Source organism: Agelaius tricolor, unplaced genomic scaffold (assembly GCF_023055355.1).
Source record: "Agelaius tricolor isolate 1412-34295 unplaced genomic scaffold, bAgeTri1.0.p SCAF_6, whole genome shotgun sequence".
NCBI classification, from domain to species: Eukaryota; Metazoa; Chordata; class Aves; order Passeriformes; family Icteridae; genus Agelaius; species Agelaius tricolor.
In genome coordinates, this window is record NW_027269266.1 from 18,995,728 (window position 1) to 19,016,746 (window position 21,019).

At 38.1% G+C, this 21,019-nt stretch overlaps 1 protein-coding gene across 1 annotated transcript in view; it reads left to right on the forward strand.

Annotated features, from left to right (window-relative positions):
* ITGA8 (integrin subunit alpha 8) overlaps window positions 1-21,019 on the forward strand; it is a 113,226-nt gene that overhangs the window by 76,122 nt on the left and 16,085 nt on the right. The window contains exons 25-27 of the mRNA XM_071428920.1: window positions 1,301-1,459; window positions 7,002-7,127; window positions 9,927-10,040. Coding sequence (XP_071285021.1) covers window positions 1,301-1,459; window positions 7,002-7,127; window positions 9,927-10,040 — 399 coding nt within the window. The remainder of the gene's footprint in view (window positions 1-1,300; window positions 1,460-7,001; window positions 7,128-9,926; window positions 10,041-21,019) is intronic.

Consider the following 21,019-nt stretch of genomic DNA (forward strand, 5'->3'; position numbering starts at 1 on the left):
TGTCAATTAAAAGAGTTCAGCTTAGAAAAAGGGCATTGAGTGAACTGCATGGAATAGAAGCCATCCCTAGAATCTGATGGATGGCCTTTACTCTAGAGGGTAAAACAGGGGGCTTCACATATGGTTATAATTCACAAACTAGCACTCAAGGAAATATAAGCAACTGAGCTTAATCAGCAGTGTAAGATAACAATTTTCAGGACATACTAAAGTATAGTGAATACAACTGTAAAATACAAATTATCATTTGTGAATCCCCCCTCTTAACACATTTCTCTAAACTGAAAAATACTTCAAATCATCCTGTCTCAAGCATTTGAGTTGTTTGTGAAACTATATTTGTGACTGCAAATATATTAAAATTATTACAGTGATTACAGTTACTAAGGAAACCACTTACATGGTTTATATCAGCAAAGCATCCAAAAGACTAAGCAATCTCCCAGAAGATGTAAGATTGAAAGGGCTTTTTATTTAGTTGTAACTAAAGGTCATCAGTCACAAAAATTCTGCAAATTTAAAAAAAGGAGGTTCTCACATCTCTAGGAACTTTGCATAAAGGTCCATGGTGTTCAGCTTCTTTAACTCTTCAAGCCCAGTGACAGCACATGTCCGGACTCCTGATGTCATCAGTTATTTTCAAACTGTAAACTGATATAAGGAAACTATTTTAATAGCTTAGATTTGTAAACTTTTATTATTTCTATCTCTGCTCATTTTCCCTAGAAAAAATAATGTCCTGGGATATTAATTTAGGAAAACTAGTTCCTTTACTTCTTTTGAGAAAATCTAGATTGAGAATGTTGAAAATGTAGTTCTTAACCAAAGAAGCTAGTTTAAGTTCTGCTCTGTCTTCTATTCTTGTGCCCTGAAATGTGATTCTTTTGTATTCTGAACTTTTTACTACTATTTTCAAGCATGATCTGTTATAGCTCATTGTTCATATTTCTATGGGGTTCATTTGCTAGTGTGCTTTGGGTTGGAATTTTTTTGATACTTTTTTAGAATTCCACTCTTCATATGTAGGAAAAAATGGGAAAGGTGATGGATTTCTTAAATACACACAGAAAAGACTCTTCTCTCAGATTTGCCATTGGTTTTGTGACTAACATGAAGAGGTTCTTCTCTCATACCTGCCACAGATTCTCCATCAATAAAGTGATATTAATAATCTGTAATAATCTTCCCTAAATACTCTAAGTCTGTGTCCACTAAGAATTTGAAAATATCCAAGTGGTGGTTGAAATGTTTTTTGTTGTTTTTACCGCCTTGGAAAGTGCTGATCATATTTCTTCAACAGCTGCACAATATAGGACCAAGTGCCATCAACCATACAGTTCTCCATGTTGGTTGGCCTGTGTCCAGTAGAGAGGAATTTCTTCTTTATATTCTTCACATTCAGACACATGGACCATTGCACTGTCAAACAAGCTCTCCTATTAATACAATGCAAATAAAGGTAAGAACTTTATTTCCAACACTTTGCATTTTGATTGGGTTTTTTTGCCTACACGTCACATGGAATGGAGGTTTCTCATGAATTGAACTTTCTTGGGAATTTTTAACAGTCCAAAATCATTTTCCTGGGTAAAAAGCAAGATATAGATAGCCTATAACATTTCTAAAGTAAGTGCTTGGTACATATTTGGTTTCTGTACTCAATATGAGGAGAAGGGTGTGCTCAGTCCCGCTGTCAGTGCTACCAACAGAGATGTTACAGAAGGCCCTGTCCCAGTACCACCACTGAGGAACACCACACGTCACTGGTCTCCAACTGGACATTAAATATTGACCACAATTCCTTGAGTGTGATCACACAGCCCATTCATTATTCCCTGAGTGCTCTGTCAGATCCATGTCTTTCCAGCACAGAGACCAGGATGTCATCTGGGACGGTGGCAGATGTTTTGTCTAGGTGCAGGTAGATGATGTCAGTTGTTCTTCCCTTGTCCACCAACACTGTGACCCCACCATAGAAGGCCACCAAATCTGTCAGGCACAATTTGCCTTTAGTGAAGCCATATTGGCTGTCACCAGTCACCTCCTCATCTTCCATGTGCCTTAGCATGGTTTCCAGGAAGATCTGCCCCATGATTGGGCTGGGCACAGAAGTGAGACTGACTGGTCTGTAGTTCTGCAGGTTTTCCTTTTTCACCCTTTTTAGAAATGGGGGTTCTGTTTCCCCTTTTCCAGTCAGTGAGAAATTCACCAGACTGACACAGCTTTTCAGATACACATAGTGGCTTTGCCAGTTCATCTGCCAGTTCCCTCAGGTCCCATGGATGCATCTCATCAAGTCTCATGGACAAGTGCACCTTCAGATTCAGAGCAGGCAGTTCTTCATTCTCCCTTCTGTGATTTGGGCAATGTGCCTGGGGCGTTCGTCAGTGAAGACTGAGGCAAGAAAGTAATTGAGTACCTCAGCCTTCTCAACACCCTGGGTAACCAGGTCTCCTATTTCCTTCTGGAGAGAACTTATATTTTCCCTCACCTACCTTTGAGTATTCATAGAAGCTTTTTGTATTGTTTTTAACATCCCTGGCTGCATTTAATTCTCTTAGGGCTTTAGCTTTCCTAACACGATCCCTGGCTGCTTGGACAATTTCCTGTTTTAAGATCTATGTTTGTGATGGCAGACTCCCTCAAAAGAGCTTGGTCTGGCTCAAAGTCAGAAGATTAGGCAAAACACAGCTCTACATATTATCCCATCAAAAACAAGGTATCCAATTTATTAGCATGACTGATTCCAGACATTTCTGGAGTAAACAACAACACTTCTCAAGTTTAAGCAGTAGCCTGTTAAACATCTTTCAGGGAGAGCTGCATTCCAAGTGCTGAAAATGCTCTACATCTTTTGCATACCAGAATGGGTGTGAGTTCAGTATATTGGATAAAAGGGGAGACAGCTTTCTAGTGATGAGGAGTGGTCACAACCTAAGGAGTTACAAGTCAAGTCTTTAGCCTGAACAGACAGAACTACAATATACTTTAAAAGAGTAAAGAAAAATTGATGTCTACAAAATACAGTATTGCTAGAGTTTTGTGTTTCACCCGGGAAACCAAAGAGGTGTTGGAATTCCACACTTTTATTTAGTTTCTTTAGAGAAAGAAAAAGCAAATGAGTGATAGAAAATCTCTGTCCATTTTATACCCAAAGCACATCAAGATTGGAGACAGGGAATTTTTTCTGCATATCTTTTCTACCTAATTTTTCATCTCTTTTTCAAAAGTGGTGAGGAGGAAGAAGCTACAGTGCTGCATTTGTACTTGCAAGCCTAGCTTCTCAAACTCACTGATCAGATCAGATTGCAAGTATGTGAAAAGCAGTTCAGCGTCCTCCCACCCTAGCCATCATGTGTTCTGTTTAAATTGAATTAAGAAGCTGTGTAGAATACTGCCACAGTTCTTACTGACATTTTCAGGCAATGTATATTTTTTATTTAATTTATTTTATTTTTAAGACGTTTGCTCTTCCTTCTCCTACTTGATAATGATTGCATCTGTTACATAAAAAAGACTGAATTCTTGTGAAGCTTATGAGAAATTTTCCTGTAATAACGGTCCCTCTGTTGTGGCAGAATATGGCTTTAGATGCACAGTTGTTATGGCAAGAAATTAAATAGCCTTTCCTTATTTCAGTTTTTCAAATCGTTGAACAGTATGAATACACAAGTCAGGTTTCAAATATGCTTATCTATTGCTTCAGATGGCAAGAAGACACAGAGACAAGCTTCTTCAAGTTTCATATAAACAATGGGATGCTTAGCTCAAATTTCCAAATAAGGCTAAGGACATTAAATGCCTGACTTCTCTTGGATATCTGAACTTATCTCTCTTAGGGCACTGAGGGGTTTCCCCTTTGAAATGACTCTGATTTTTCTGTTTCAATCAAAGCAGTACATTCCTCCCCACTGCTAAATTTCTTGTCTTGTAAAAATGTTTTAGTTGAGCTTTGCTGTCTAGTCCACAAAAATAAGTTGCACCTATGCACACACGGGAAGACTTTTGTTTGGGAACTTTTCTTTAGCTTATCTTTCTATGAAGACAGAGAGGGATGTGAAAGGATAATAAAATTATGAATCCAAAAAAGGTGAAAAAAGGAGCAAAAGTACTTATCAAAGATATGGAATGAATTCCAATGCAGAAGAACTCAGAACTCAGTACACTAGGACACTTCAGTCTAGAAAAGAGGTGACTGTGCACAAATATGATCCTCAAAATGTGTAGTGGCAGGAAGAGTGTGGGTGTGGATTGACTGTTCTCTGCCTCTTCCTGCACAGGAACTGGAACATCTAATGAAGTCTGGGGAGCCAGATTCAAAACAAGCAAAAGGAAGTGATGGTTCATGGTGGCAGGTCTCAGGTGTCTGGAATTTGTGGCCAAAGGGAAGTAGGCAAGGTTAAAAGTTTATGTGATTCTAAGAGGAAAGTAAACAAATTCCCAAAAGAGAAGTCCAGTGAAGATTAATAAATGAACACAAACTTCATATAGATAAGGAAGTCCCTGACCTGAAAGCATTTGGAAGCTGAAAGTTATTAGGAGAGTGTTGTGTATGCATGCCCCCATTCTTAGTTCCTTCTTACTCTTCCTAAAGGCAGCTGTGATGAGAAGAGGGCTCAGTTAGATTCCCTCCTGGCTTGAGACCATATTCCTGATGAGTTGTTTTTTTCTCCCAGACTGACGGCAAAAAGCATTTTTATGAAACCTGTACCTATAAATACCACTGTGGTAGAATACACAGACACATGGTGCATTCTCAGTAGCTGAGCACTGCAGTACCACCAGCAAAGCATCTGTCAGGGAAGCAGTGAAATAACAGCAAAAATCCACCACATGTATGAGGTACATCCACCAACATGAGTGGCAGGAGCTAACCCCTTCCAGAGGCAGGCTGCTCCTGCTGTAAAACTGTTAGTACTGTCTTTAGGACTTGATCTTAGGACAAAGCAATACCATCCAATGCATTGCTCTTGAATGGTCACCAACTGCTCTTTTGTAATTTTGTGCATAATCTAGTAATATAATATATTTATATTATAGATACATATAATATATATTGTGTATATATATATAATATTAAATGTATAATGTAGTATAATATATTATAATGTATGTAACATAAAATAATGTGTATAATCTTTGTGTAAAAAAGTCCTCTTCCAGAACATTTCTGATGGAGTTACACAATGCAGCAAAGGCTGTAGCCTGGCTAGAATACCAGAAAAGTGGAACAGGGTATTGGAATGAGAAGTGGGGAACTGGAGAGGTCTGGAAACCTGCTCAAAGTAATAATGCTCAGGAGAAGAAAGCAGTACAGTTTTCCATGGTGGGGAAACTGAGGCAGTCTGCTGTAGTTAAAGGGAGGGAGTGATCCTCTAAGATAGTGTGCCAGATACATGGCATATAAAATAGCACCAGAGAGAGATTATACAGTTGAGCAATTCCATGTGACCAGATCAAGAAGATCTAGGCCACTGGACAAATTCTGCTTTTAAATGGTTGCAGGAGACACATGTGTTTCTCTTAACCACAGAGGGCTCTTTTTGAACCTTTGCTGTAACAATTCACTAGGATGCTAACACTCTAGGATCAATGAAAAAAGAAAAATGTAAATATGAAAATCCTTTGGTATTCAAATGGATCTACATATATATCCATTGTGATCATATATTGAGGGTTTCTTTGCGGGCACATTACTATATTGTGGGTTTTTTTTTTAATTTGTCATCATTAAAGAAGTCTATATGCTGGTGAAAGAATTCTGAAAGGAGAATTTGCATGTTACCACATTGAGAGGGAGAGATTTACTAGCTACTTATGGGTTCCCTTATTGCAAATAGACAATGCTAATCTCATGAAGCAACAGAAAGAAAGAAAAAAGGGGGATTCTTTTTTTCATGTGTTTTCATCTGTTAATGAATTATATACTTTGTAGGATGCTTTTGACTGAAGATCTCAGACAATGTTAAATGTTTATGTTCCATTTATAGCATTATAATTTTAATCAGATAAATTACACCAATTTTCCAAATCTAGTACTACACAGCATTAGTGTATGAGAGGTTTTTTGTGTTTAGAGCTATTCTTTCCTTTAATGCTACAACATTTATTACAATTACAAACATTTTCTTTAGGAATTTGTTTAAGATATTTTGTGTTCAGAGGTTAAAGGAACTGATAAGAAGGATCTGATGCAGCACTTTATAATCTGATGTCCTTAAGCAATAGCTTTGGCTATATTTAGTTGAGTTCCTGTTGAGATCTTACTGTAAACTTCTATGTATATTTTATTGTGATTTTGCATGATTGGATTGTCATGAATTAAAATTTATCTTTACTTCTCTAGCAGTTGGCTCCAGGAGTTATATGAGGCTTCATGAAAGAAGCCATAAAATGCCCTGTATAGAAATTAAAGACAAACTGCCAACAAAAAGTAGTTTTTAATTGGAGAACAAAAATCTGTAAATATAAAGCTGAAGAGAATGCATCTTAATGCGAGATTAAAAATGAAGAAGCTGTTGCATTTTACAAATTTGAGCTGTTACCAAAACAAATCTGTAACATATTTGTTATATGATCAAAAATTGTGTTATTTGAAGTCAGACTTCCATTTTTTTCTAAAACTGGTAAAATCCTTACATTTTAATAGGCAGATTCTGATCAGAAGTAATGAATAAACTACTGTGCAACAACTCTGAATTTGACCTGTTATATACATCAGAATTTGCCCCTGAGAATCTAACAAAATTAAGTAAAGCAATGAAATTGACTCCGGTACAAAGTGGAGAAAAATGTTGTCTGCTGTAATTCCTATAACTGGGTAATATCTTGCTGTGCTATTACTCATCATGCTTCTAGTTGAAGACAAAGTATTCTCATGGTTGTGCTGTTCAATTGAAAAAACAGTGTTAATCCAAAATTCAAGACCTCTGAGACAGGAAAAAATCTGTTAGAGTCATTGTATGTGTATGTCATTACCATTCCCATTTCTCTCTTTGCAGTTTGCTGTTCCAGAAGACACTCCTGAACTTGCTGCTTTTTTATATAATTCCACAATTTCTCATTACATCAGGAGAAGGGATGTTGCAGTGGCAGAACCTCACAGGAAAAACTCTGCAAGAATATTGGTGAGCTATCTAAAAGTTTTGTACTGGGAGTGTGCAGGGAAAGGTGAGACTCTACAGTACCACAGGCCAGGCAAATGGGACACATCACTGTATTCTTAACAGTCCAGACAATGCTGCAGCAATAGCAATGCTGTCTCTCCTAGGGAAATAGTTCTGATTGGACAGTCTGGTACCTGAGTATTTGTTCTTGGCTGTATTTTCAGAAGTTTTTTTCCACTCCTGCATTCAAAGTGCCATCCTTAGCATACTTCAGCCCTGTAGGTGTCAGCTGCCTTTGCCTAAAGGCAATGTGTGAACACAGTGACCTTGAGATCAGGCAAGGGATTCACAGTCAGTGCTTTCCCTCTATTTTTATGAACCTTGGGCAGAGTTTCTTTCATGCTGTCCAGTCTCTTATTAAGCTGTTTACTGCAAACTCGTGCTTGAATTCCTTGACCTCACTAAAATTTGGAAGCAAAGAACCTCACAAATTTAAGTGTTCTGGACTAAGAGAATAATTATTGCTTCTGAAAGTTAATTTGGCAATTTTTATAACAGGAAGAAGATAGAATCTGAAAGTAATGAAAACTGTAATGTTATTAAGAACAAAATCACAGTTTAACCCATTTTAAGCAATAATCACTGTTGATTCCTGTGCCATTCTTTCATCAACCCAGTACCCTAGGAAGAATCTGATTCCACTGGATCTGAAGGAAAAATGCCAGGACTTTCAAAGACATGCCAGTCCATATCATAGAACAGTTCTGTGTTCAGATCCATTCTTCAGTGATATCTTAAATTTCAGGCATCTTTCTGAGTGACTAGGCTCATGGGCTGCCAACATAAAAATGACTGCAGCAATTGGAAGTGGTAAACAAAGTTCTGAAGCATGCACTCTGTTTGTAACTTAAAATATGATGCAGGGAATTTTCTGCTGCTTGATCTAGATGGAGCAAACTTATTTAGTGGGGTACTCAGTAATAAGAAATTAGCACTTTGATGAGCATTCTTCTAGTAAAATATGCTTTTGGTCAGCACAAAATAATAGGATTGGGTGCAGTGCTTACCACTGGATATATAGAAAGACTATTCCAGAGTGAGCATAGAAAAGCAATGTCATTGGTTCAGTTAGAAGGTGTCCAAGTACTAATGCTTTCAGCATTAGTTACTGCTGATGCATAATTTTTTTTTTATTTGACATATTAGAAGTGTACATGGTAAAATGAATGTTGCTCTGGAAAAGACTAATTGGCCAAAGATAATTCTGTGTTTAAAATTGTAATTTTTTTAAAGAAATTTTAAGTTATTTTCATTTTGATCAAAGCATTTTCACAGAGAGACAAAATGTTCTGAGAACCTCTTATTCTACTTATGCTGTTGATTAAATATTTGGTTTCTTTTCCATTAGTTCCAATGTTATATTGTTCTGAAAATCACTACAGGCTAAATGCATTACTAAGAAAAACAGAAATATGTGTTCAGGTCCTAAAATGTCAGCCAAAAGTAGACTTTTTTGCATACTAATGATTTGTTTTGCTAATGTGTGTTTTTGACCACTTTGATTAATGAAAACAAGTCTTCTCCTTCCTGCAAAATAAATAAATCTGTTTGGAGGATGTTTAAAGCCAAATAAACAGATACTCTAAAATATTCATTAAAAAAAAAAAAAAAGTTTATAGTTGCAAGTTCCGGGGTTTACAGTTTAATTTTCAGTCAGATAGAGAAAGCAGCAATTAGCCATACAGCTTCTGCTTATGCTCCAATAAGACAGAGATTTGTGAGGAAAGCTGTCTATAAAGATGCAGGATTCCTTAAGAGTGTTTTCAGATCTGTTCCATGCATCATCATCTCATTTCCTGCAGATTGGGTATTGGTAGTGCATTCTCACTAGGGAATAAACTTACTTTTCAAAACTGAGCTTTGCTTTTGAGGTCACAAGGCCTTCTGTCATGGGAGGGATTCTCTGCTTTGTTATAAAAATAGGAATCAATTAAAACTTCAGCCTTCCCCTGAGCCAAACAAAACTTTTCAGATAAAACCCATTTGTATATACAATTTTTTTATTTTTTCCACAAACATTTAATCATTTTTTATGGGATCGTTTTTCCTTTTTATGCCCTAAACAACCACATAATTCCTGTGGTTACCCCATGAGACTCTGCTCATTCCCTTCAGTGGCTTCCAGTCAGCTTTTAACCTTTAGTGTGACATTCTTTTGGCAGACTTCAGGAGTATATAGTTTTGAGTTGCAATGCTTGGCTTTTGCTTTCAGCCTTGTCTATGGGCCAGAATCACTGCTCATCAAGAATGCTTCATGGACAGTAAGCTTCAAGGAAAGCAACTAATGAATCTCAGCAAATGTTCTGGCTGCTATGATGTAAATATCAGTGGGAAAACCAGGAGAGTTAGAAAAGGGGAAAGATTTAGCAATATAAATAAACACTTAATGCATAGAGAACAGAAAAAGTGTTGAAATCATAAAATGATTGATAGCTGAGGAAAAAGCACATGCTTCAAAGGATTGGTAAGTGCCTGGACATTTTAAGAGTTTTTCAGAGCAAACTTTTGAAAATTATTACTTTTATTTTCTTTACTATAGGTAGGTGTTTGTATTCACTGGTGATTCAAAAAGAATCTGCTCCTTGGTTTAGAGTTATCACAATGACTCATGGGGTATCTCACAATATATTAGATAAAATTACTGATTTCAAACTATTTAGCTCTTTAAGGAAAAGTTTATTTGTTTTTACTTATTTACAGCATTTGAAAATGATTTTGTTTTCAAAACATAAGTATGTCTTCCCTTTATTTTTTGCTCAGAACTGTACAAATGTGAAGTGTGTCTTAATTTCGTGCACTGTGGGACAGCTGGAAAGAGGAAAGAGTGCTGCACTAAAAATCAGGTCCCGGCTCTGGGCGCAAACATTCCTGGAGGTAATGCAAACAAACATCTCTTTCTATACACATATAAAAATAATTTATTTAAGCAGATATTTTAAAATAAAAATTAATAAATTAAATGGGGCAAATGTAAATACTTCTTGTTACCATTTTCTTTGAAGATAACATCTCACTGGTTCCTGTCCAGGTTTTTTGGATGCTGCTTACTTTTTTTTTTCTTGCTATCACTCCTTCTCAAATTTATGTCCTGAATCCTACTTGAAGATGCCAAGATTATTTTTAAATACCTCTCCTGGTTTTGCTTCTGCTTTCCTGGACTGACCCAGATGTCCTGCATTTATAACCTCTTTTCCAGTGGAAGGTTTTTCTTGGAGCCAAAGAGTGTATCATGTACACTATGTCCAGCTCAAACATTCATTGTTATTCATTCTCTATTAATCCAGGGAAGAGTAATATGCATCAAACTCATATGATACACGACACTCATGTAGTGACATCTGTCTTACTGCTGAAAGGGGCAGTGTAGATGATGGAAAAAAATACAGCTTCTCTTTGCAAATTCTTGCATTTCCAACTTCTGCTCTCAGGATTATATTCACACTGCATAAAGGGACCTGTTGGAGTGAGGGCAGAGGAGGGCCACAAAGATGACTGGAAGAATGAAACACTTCTCCTGTGAGGAAAGGCTGAGAGAGCTGGGGTTGTTGAGCCTGGAGAAGGGAAGGCTGCAGGAAGAGCTTATAGCACCTTCCAGTACCTAAAGGGGTCTTCTGAGAAAGATGGGAACAAATCTTTTAGCAGGGCATGTTGCAATAAAACAAGGGGTAATGGTTTTCAACTACAAGTTGAAAATCTATTTAGATTAGATGCAAGAAAGAAGTGTTTCAAAATGAGGGTGCTAAAATGCTGGAACAGGTTGCCCAGAGAGGTGGCAGATGTCCCATGCCTGGAAACATTCAAGGTCAGATTGGACTCTGAGCAGTTTGTACTAATTGAAGATGTCCACGCTTATGGCAGCCTGGACATCTTCAATTAAAGTTCCCTTCCAACCCAAATTATTCTATGATTTTGTAAGGCAGAGGGATTTTACTGTTAGCTTTGCCTCATAGCTGGCCTTGTGTCTGTATTTACTGTGTAGTTGTCATACCTTTAACGATGGAAAATACACTGAGAAATTTATAATTCCATTTGCTCTTATTAAGAAATACCTGCATCTCCTGTCTTGATCAAGCTGATTTATTATTGGCTTGTTTTTCAAGGAATTCAGGATTTCCCAGTCTTTCTATCTGGAATGTAAGAACCTTTCCTGTGTTCCCTACAGCTGTGGGAGAAGAATTCTTTATATGCAGGGTACCTCTTACCTTAGCAAGAGAAGAATTGAGGATCTTCAGTTTACAGCTTTAAATTAAGATCCTCATGCCTTTGAAGTTAATTTCTCCCTTCCCTCAAATATGAAAGTAGACCAAAGAAATTCATCCTCACTTGCTTTCCTGGAGAAATGAGAGCAGATAGGATAAGATTTCCAGAAAGTTGAATGCCAGCTCAGTAGCTAACCAAATCCATAATGGGTGCAAACTTTTGGGAGGTCATTGGTTTCTCTTGGTGTACAGGACTATGTCAGTGGTTACTTGAAAGGGTGACTTGAAAGGTTTTTCTACCTAGCTGTCAGGAGGCCAGGTCACATTCTGTGTTTCTTCTCCAAAAGCTGTTGTAAGACCACTGTGACTGAAGAGCACTTAAGTTCTGTCCTCACTATCTGGCCTTGCTTGAAGAAAAAAGATTTCTGTCTCTCTCAGTAACAGAGGACATCCTTTCAGAGACTAAGTGAAATAATTCCTGATTTGTCAGTGCATTTTCTTTCTATGAACAATCCACCCCAAGAAAATTTCATGTCCTTTCTTCAGTTTGATTAACACAAATAAAATGTTTTTAAGAGGAATCGTATTTTAAAAATGTTAGCTATGTCTAGATACTCTAGACTGGTTGTGCCTCATTTAGGTTTGCTGAGTGAGTCATCTGCTAGTGCAAAAAAAGGCAAGGTCTGGTTCAAATTTAAGCCCAAAAGTATGACAGCTTGGATGTCTCTTTGTCCTTTCAAATCTGGGAATTGGGATGGACATCATTTGGTGCAAGCTTTTGCAAAGGGCAGAAAGTACCAGTATGTAACATCCCTGCAGCTATAGAAGAAACATATCTATTGGGAAATAGAATGGACATTTGATTCCATTTTTTCCAAATTCCATTAAGAGACTGCTGGACAAGCTCACATAGGCTAGTCCCTGTTAAGTTCAGGTAAGAACTTCATTGCACTGGTTCTCTGTTCTCTGTTCCTAACACACAGAGAGAAGCAGAGATATTATCCTTGACTGGAACAATGTGTGGCAATTTTGAGCACTGCAGTGGGCAAACAATAACAGAGAATCTTCATTATTTTCCTCACCAAGTGAAAGATAAAGCTCCCTTAGCTACCTTCCTTACTAGGAACTGAGCCTGATGTATTCCAGATCCAGTCAAGTCTTCCTCCTCATCATTCTGCTGGTGAAATATAATTAACTCTGTAAGGGCCAAAAAGTAGGTCTGGTGAAAAAATCCTGTGCACAGATCTTTAGATAAAGTTTCTGGGCTATTTACAGCTATTTCAGTGGAAATTAGCCTCATTAGGATTTTACTAAGCCTAGTTTAGTATATGTCAATAAATATCTGTAAGAGATTAAAGTTAAACAAAATTAATGAGAAACAATGAGTTAAACAAAATTAATGAGAAAATTTCTCTGAGTTTTTGGCTGTGACAGAAGATGTGTGACAATTGAAATAAACTAGCTACAGAAGACACGAAATCTCCTTTTTTTGGATAACTCTTAGTAAAAACATAATCTTTTTCTGGGGTTTAACCTTAGTTGGACTGACTTAGGTTCAGAACAAGTATAACTGCATGAAATTCAGTGGCATGTTTATTGCAGGAGCAGTGGCACTCATTTTATGAAATTTTAGTAATCTGAAAGTTAGATGCCAAAGCTGGTTGCTGACTCTGTAGACAGTGACAAGACAGAAAGGTGTCTTCAGAGGTTGCATTATCCAGCTGATTTGAAACATCTCTCTGTCTGATCTGGATGGGGAGAAGGGTCAAAACTGAGCCTTGGGACATGGCTGTGTGCAAACACCCCAGGCAATGCCAGTGCTGCAGTCCCTTTAGCTCCTCCTTGCTCTTCAATAAATCCTGCTTGCTCTGCCTGCACCTCCCTTCACTCAGTGAGCTCCTGGAATGTTACACCAGCTTGTGGGCAGGGACAAGGGTGAGCCATCCTGTAGATTCACAGGGAGGAAAGACCTCATGGGAAACACTCCTACCAGACTACTCCACTGGCCTTACATACCCTTGCTATCAAACAAGACTTTTTATGGGCTGTGATTTTACCTTTTCCCTGTAAACATTTCTGTGTCCTTTCAATAGTAATTTGCAATTCTTGTTAAGAATCAGAAAAATTCCACTCAAAGCAACAGAATGTTTTTCCTAAGTAGAAAAAGGTGGTTCCCAGAGAACTGTTGCATCGCCCCATTTATGTCTAATTATATGCCAGAATAACGTGATCTTTATTTCACATGCAAACTTGGAGACAGTAAATAGTGTCCTAGGGTCTGGTTGTCTTCCTTCCACTCATCTCAAAACAGTTCCCTTTTCACAGCCCCTTTTAAAATTAACAGTTACACAACCATCACCATAAAAGACTGTAGAACATAATTAGTTTCCTAAAAAGGGCACAATCTTCTCTTAGTAAGTCTGCAACTGTTGTTAACTAGGCTGAAATCAGCAGATTCAAATTGAGGATTAAAATGCAGTTAAAATAATCAGGATGAGATTATTGTGACTCAGGAAGGACTGTTCAAGGGCCAGACTGAAACCCACTGTCATGCTTTTGTAAAGAAACTTAGGGTAAAAGTCTCTAGAGAAGCATTGCAGTTCATGTAAAAGTTAATGTAAAAGTTTTCATATGCCAAAGAAATCAGAATAATGGTGACATGCAACATTCCTCAACTGTGTTATAATTTAAATTATAATTCACATGATGATTTGCAGAAGATATTTTTTGTGCTCATTAAAGCCGAGAACACAGTGTCAGGATGTTTTTTCTTCTTATAGATAGGCTAATGCAAACCTGAGAAGGATTTTATTGGAAGTGATTAATTTATGCTAGGGTGAAATAACTAATGTTTTTAATCGAAGTTATATGGGCAAACATGTGTATTTTGTTGCCACAGAAGACCTGTCATGTATTGAGTGACTCCTTCCTCTTCCACTTAGTTTAACTGACAACAGCTGACCCTTTTGTCTCCTGACAGTTGTAACCTGTAACCTTAAAACCCAAACTCCCATAACAAATAACAGCTAAATGACGTGCAGTGATTAGACACATTTGAATAAATAAAGCAGCCCAAATTTCCTAACCAACCAACAAAGATAGAGACAGACATTGTGCAAAGGCCAAGAAGAATCACATACGTTTTTGGAGTAACTTCAAAGTGTGTCTGTAAATATGCACTCTCTAGTAGAGCTGACTTTTGGATTCAGACTTGCTGATCAGGCACATAATAGCCTGATTTGTTCAAAACAGAAACAACCTTACATGGTTATGTTATATTGTGTTCTGATGGGACTCCATTATGTCCCCATTTGTCTGATCATATTTCTGAGTCATCTGAGGGAGACCCAAGGGGATCTGGTCCAGTATTCTTTGCATGGATGAGTACTTTTTAGTCTAAGACTCAGAGCTGGCTAGTGAAACATCTGTTTTGAAAATGCATTTCTAAGTGATGAAGCTGTATAATCTGTTTGATTTGTAACAACCTTCAGGCTCCAAGCTCTTTGGAAGTTATAGCATTGTGGGATATGGAACTCAGTGCATTCTTAGCTACTGTTTCATCCTGTACTGAAAATGTCTCATAATGATACAAATCTCCTTCTGGGAGAGGTAGGGGAGGCAGTAATCTACAAAACCACAGAGGATGTGTAAGGTTCCCAAGAAGTTTGAAGTTTATTGTATTTTCTTTTAATATTACTGAATATAATTGTATTGACTTTTTGGCAGTTCCAGATATGTGAATTTGGCACTCCTGATCACATGAACTTTAATAGTTAGAAGGGAGGAAAATCTAGTTTTAGTCAGAAAAAGTTGAAAAGCAAGAGAAGCACCACTGCATTTTGGTGCTCTCTTGGTACCCAAAGTCATATTTTGGCTTCTCTGTTAAATATTCATTATTTCAATGTTTCTGAATGTGCACTGATCCTGTTTCTTTTTAGATGCCTAAAAATGGAAATATATGCTTGGCATATTAATGGTGATGTGTGCTGCAACACTCTTAACTGCCTGACAGGTTTTGGATACCTGTTTTGGTATCCAAAACATGAAACTAAATACCTAAGGTCTATGTTCAACACATGGAGAAAATGAGATACCTCAGACAAAGTGACTTGCATTAACCATCAGGTTGGTGCATGAGGGCTACTCCTTATCAGGAGGATAGGCACCCATATCAGGATTTAAGAATATGTTCACCCTTTATTAACACAAAATCCAAAAATTATTTAGAAGGCACCTATAGAATTAGATGAAAGACTTGAAGAGGACTTGGTTTATTTCATATTTATTCCCAGAAGCAAGAGCTGGCAGTCCAATGATTAGAGAATTCAGGACTGGAAGGCACAAATTCAATTCAAACTCAGCCTGAGAGGCCCCACATCCCTGCTTTACAATATGATGGTGTTCCCTTCTGCTGAAGCTGCACCAAGGATATAAAAAGAAATTGAGAGGTCTGGAAGGGTATAGAAAATGAGGAAGACCATGATGTAACACCTTGGTTTGTACCATCAACTACAAGTTCTCCTAGTCCTGGCATCCACCTTTGCCTTCATTGCCTGGAACCTGGAGCTGTCACCACTATTGGAGTGCACGTTCTAATGATAAATTTTGTTAAGAATCTCCATATTTTATTACTGGTGAACTCAGAGCCTCTTTAGTGTGGTAGAAGTTCTCTAGGCCAGGTAATGCTTTTTTGGTAAGGATTCAGTTCAGCTACACAAAGGCCATTAGAGGAAAAATGCAGACGGTCTGTGGGGCCACACAGACTGCAGCACATGTGTGCTGGCAGAGGCTTGGAGCTCAAAACAAAGGTGAACTGGTGGAGGTGATGTGAGACAGGTGAGAGATCCTCTTGTACAAGGTCCTTTATTTGTTCACTTTTCTTCCTCTCATCTTTACTATGGGAGCAATTATTCGATCTGTAAGTGGAATATGACCCCAAGGAACAATAATTTCTATCCTCAGCATCCTCCAGCCCAGAACCTCTTTCTATGTCCAGTGGAAAACATCTCAGTCCAGGGAAGATTGCCTAGTATTTTCAAAGAATAATTCTGCAGCCAACCTAAATTCCCTATGTGTGGATGGAAGTGGTCAAACAGAAAAATTAGTGAGAGAGACATCTTGTGCCCTCATTCATTTCCATTTATAGGCTATATATGGAAGTTTAAGTAGATTATTTTAATCCAGACTGAGAATTAAAAGCCAAAAATTTTATGTGCTGCCCTTCAAGGCACATATAATAACAAAAGGAGGAAGTCATCAACAAAATTTTCCGTTGCATCAAAACACTATTGCTATTTGAAAAAACAAAAACTTTGGTTGTGGCCAAAAATATTATATTATACTCGATTTGATTGTTTATGTGGAATGAAGGCTAGGAAAAAAAAGAGACCTCTGCATGGGGCTGAACTACCTGGAGGTCTTTTGGGTATGGGCTAGTTTTGTTTTAATTCATTTTTATTTAAAATATTTTCAGTGTTAGCAAGAGCAGAACATGAGACTCTTCCTAGATGTGTTACAGTATAGGTAATGTTAGGTATATGAAGAAATAAACATCTTAGATTGATAACCATTATTATCTTTATTGAAATCTTTTGGAATCACAACAAAATAGCTGCCTCCATTATAACGTAAAATAGGCTGTCAAAATGAATGTAAAAAATATAATATGTGAAGTGAGAGAATATAATGATAAAGAGAAGGATGTGTTGATTTTTCAGAGTATTTTCTTTGGTCACAGCTATGTTTGGGTGGAGATATCCTCTTGCCACAAATGGCACAAATACAATTTACCGTGTGTACAGAGTCACATGTACATTTTTAAACAAATTATTAAGAAGAAGTAGTTGTATGAGCTCTACACTCTCTTGGCAGCACTTCAGGTTTTGGGAGGTATTGGTCAAAGAAAGCAAGCTAATGAATTCCCAAAGCATGTATTTAAAAGGTATTGCTTACCCTCCTGTCTTTAAAGTGTGCCAGACTCCAGCAGATACAAGGGGAAACAAATGTTAATCAAGCAGTGCCAAAATTGTTGTAACAGCACTGAACTCCATGTGCAAAAGTTGTCCGTTCTTGGGATAAAAATATCACCACAGCATGCAGCTTGCCATCGGGGAAGTATGGGCATTTCATCTAGGGAGACTTCACTGGGCTACATCTAAGCAGAAAAAAAAAAAAGGATTTCCAAGAGCCTGAACAATTCTCCATAGAGGCAATGGAGCAGAGTCATTCTGGGGACTCTCTCCAGTAGCTGAACTATTCAAACCTGCAGAACAGCAATGATCTGCCAGTCTTTAAGCTGCTAAAGATTTTGTTCCTCCTAGCCTCAGTCTAGCTCCCTGGGATCCAGAATTGTCCCTGCATTTCAGTGTGCTCTCTGACCAGGATGCCTGCATGCCTTAGAGATGCTTTGTGAAGGTCAGTAGGTCTGTGCTTGAGCTTCCTGCAGAATGCACCAGCATCCCACTGGAGCCTGGTGAACAGTCTTTCAAATTGTCAAAGATTTCCATCACTTCTCACATTATTTTGGTCTCAATTTTATGAGGGAAAACACTGCACTCAATATTTATTGGGAACACTTTCCTTCATTTCTGGCGGCTTTTTTGTCTTGCAAGTTTTAAAGAAGACAAAGGCTTCAATTCAAAAATCTATTTGTGAAACAAAAGCATGTAGAGAGAGAAGCTTTAATAAGTAAATCATCAGGATCTTCTACGCAGGCAACACAGGGGATGGCCATGTTTTGCCTGCTTCCCAGAATATTGCAAACGACTGTCTCAGCAACGAGCACAGGATCAGGTTCTGCTTGTTCTAACACAAGGGGAACCACAGAAGACCAGTGTAGTTAAGGCTGGGCTCTCTACTGTTGATCATTAAGCACTGACACAAATACCAGATCATTTCTTCTCCCTCCTCTGAGCCATGACTAAGTCCTCAGCTTGAATTTCAAACCACAAGTCCTGCAGCTTCCAGTAAATACTGAATATTTAAACATACACTATTTAAAAAATGATATGGTAAAGAAATGCTGTTTCTTGCAATTGGCTTGAGAATTATTAAAAAGGCTGTAGGAAAGACAGCTGCTTCTATCTCAAAGGTGTTAGTACAAGTAAGAATCCTGTTTGCAGCCAATGTTGACCACAGTCATTGTTTTTAAGTCCTTTGCCACAAACACATAATTCTGTAAATGCAGGAAAATACTCTCTAGTCTTTTATAGTTCTCCATTTCTGTTTCCCAGCATTTCCAGGAGCTAATCAAGGGTTGACACGAGTTGATAGCTGTGGTCACAACCCAAGCTTATTAACCCAAGCCAAGCATTAATCCACAGGAAGTACCCTCCTCTGATGTTCTTGTTGCTGATATAAGCTGAAAATGAAATAAGCCATGTATGAAAGGCTTTATTTTTCCATTACTGCTGTTTCCTTTATAGGAGGTTTCAACAGAGTTAATGCCTTTACTGTACCTTAGCCAATCCGGCTGAATGTCTAATGTCTACTTCTTCAATAATATAACATATTCTGCTCTATCCATTACAGATTATGTTTATAAATCATATAATCATATCCAGAATCCTGCTTGATATGAATTGCTTAGGATTGAAAATATAAGGTTTTTTTCAGGTGTTTTTTTCTGAATGCAGAGTCACAGAAACATGCTGAGATTTTGTGTGAGGAGGAATCTAGGGCTGAAGAATGTCTTGAGTCTGGAAATGGAAAATAATTAATGTGATAAGGAGAAGTTATTTTTCTGAATATCACCTCATAGATGATCAGCACCATGAATGTGTACAAAACTACTTATTTAGCAAGTCTAATTTTTCATTTCAAACACAATTGATAGAAATAGATAGATACTGATAGTTCCCTTTCATTTGATGCTGTGTTAAGCAGCTGATTTGACTATGCCTGTGTAGTTGTTTGAGACAGATTTTTTAATATTGCTCTTTCCTAGTATAGGCCCCAAGGAGAGGTTGAATTTTCTGATACTAACCATTCAGCTGCTCTCAATATTTTAAAAGAACAAAATTATGGCATAGCAAAATTAGTTCCAGAAGGCAATAAATGTGCTGGCTTTTTATCACCCTCCTATATTTGCAGAGAAAATTAGTTTTTTAAAAGGAGACTGAATGGACAAGGCAAATACCAGAACTACCACCCTGGAGCTCAGGAGAACACCCTTTACAGGGATCTGTTTGGAAGAAGTCCATGGGAGATTGTCCTGAAAAAAAAGAGCAGTCCAGAAGAACTACTGATTCTCCTGGATCATCATCCTTTAAGCTCAAGAACTGTCCATCTTGACAAGTGGTTTTGCCATCTTGATGCAGCTCAGACGTACAAAGATGGTGATAGGTTAAAGGTTGGACTCAATCATCTTGGAGGTCTTTTCCAATCTTTATGATTCTGTGAAACATAAAAGAGGTGGAAGCAGAGTCAGTTGACCCTGTGCAGGGGTTGGATAAGGAATGTAGAGAGTGTCTGAGAATGCAGGGACAGAGATGGGAAAGCAGAAGCCCACCAGCACCTAAGCCTAGCAAGGGATTTGAAGGGCATCAAAGAGGCTTCTATAAGTATATCAGCAGCCAAAAGAAGACTAAGGAAAATATGGGACTTCCGCTGAATGGGACATAGAAAAGACTGAGTTACCCAAGGCCTCCCTCCATCACTTTTGCCTTTATGGAGAAAATCTGCATACAGTAAACCAAGGTCTCTTCAACCAGAGAGGAAACTTGCAGCTATCAACATTTATCTTCAGTGGAAGGATATAAGGATAGGGGAACATTTAAACAAATTGGACGTACAAAAGTCTAAAGAACCTGATGGAATACAGATAGAAATCCTGAGGGAGGGGCAATGAGAATGTGAGACCTTTCTCAATTATCTTTGAAAGTTCATGGTGACTTGGGAGAGTTCCTGAAAACTGCAAGAAAGCATATGGTAACACCTGTCTTCAAGGAGGATTCAGAGAACTACAGGTCAGTCAGCATTACTTCAATCCTTGAGAAGAGAAGGTGATGGAGAAAAAAATGTGGAAGCCCTTTGCAAACATCTCAAGGACAGGAAGATGATTGGAAGCTGTCAGGATGGATTTACAAAAGGGATATCATGCTTACCAACCTGATAGCCTGATAATTTGCAGATGGTAGTGAAGTAGAAGGAGTGGTTGATAGACCAGTTGTTTGTCCTGCCCTTCAGAGGAACCTCAGCAGCCTGGAGAAGTGAGTTGGCAGGAATTTCATAAAGGGTGACAAAGGGAAATGCAAAGTGCTGTACCATAAGAGGACTAATCCTGTGTAGTGGTGCAACCAATGAGCTGGAAGGCAGTGTTCTAGCAAAGGATCTTGGAGTCCTGTGGGACGCAAAGTTGAACATGAGCCACTGTGTGTGCCCTTGCAGGAAAGAAAGTCAACAACCTCCTGGGCTGCATTAGGAAGAGCATTGCCAGCAGGCCAAGGGAATTGATTCTTCCTCTGTACTCAGCACTGATAAAACAGACCTGGAGTTCAGTCCTGGGCTCCCTGAGGTGATTGTGGATATACTGGAACAAGCCCAGCTAAAAGCCACAATGATGATTAAGGGCTTGGAGCATTCGATATACCAGGAGAGGCTGAGAGATATGAGAATGTTCAGTTCTCTTCTCTCTTCTGGAGAAGAGAAAGCTCA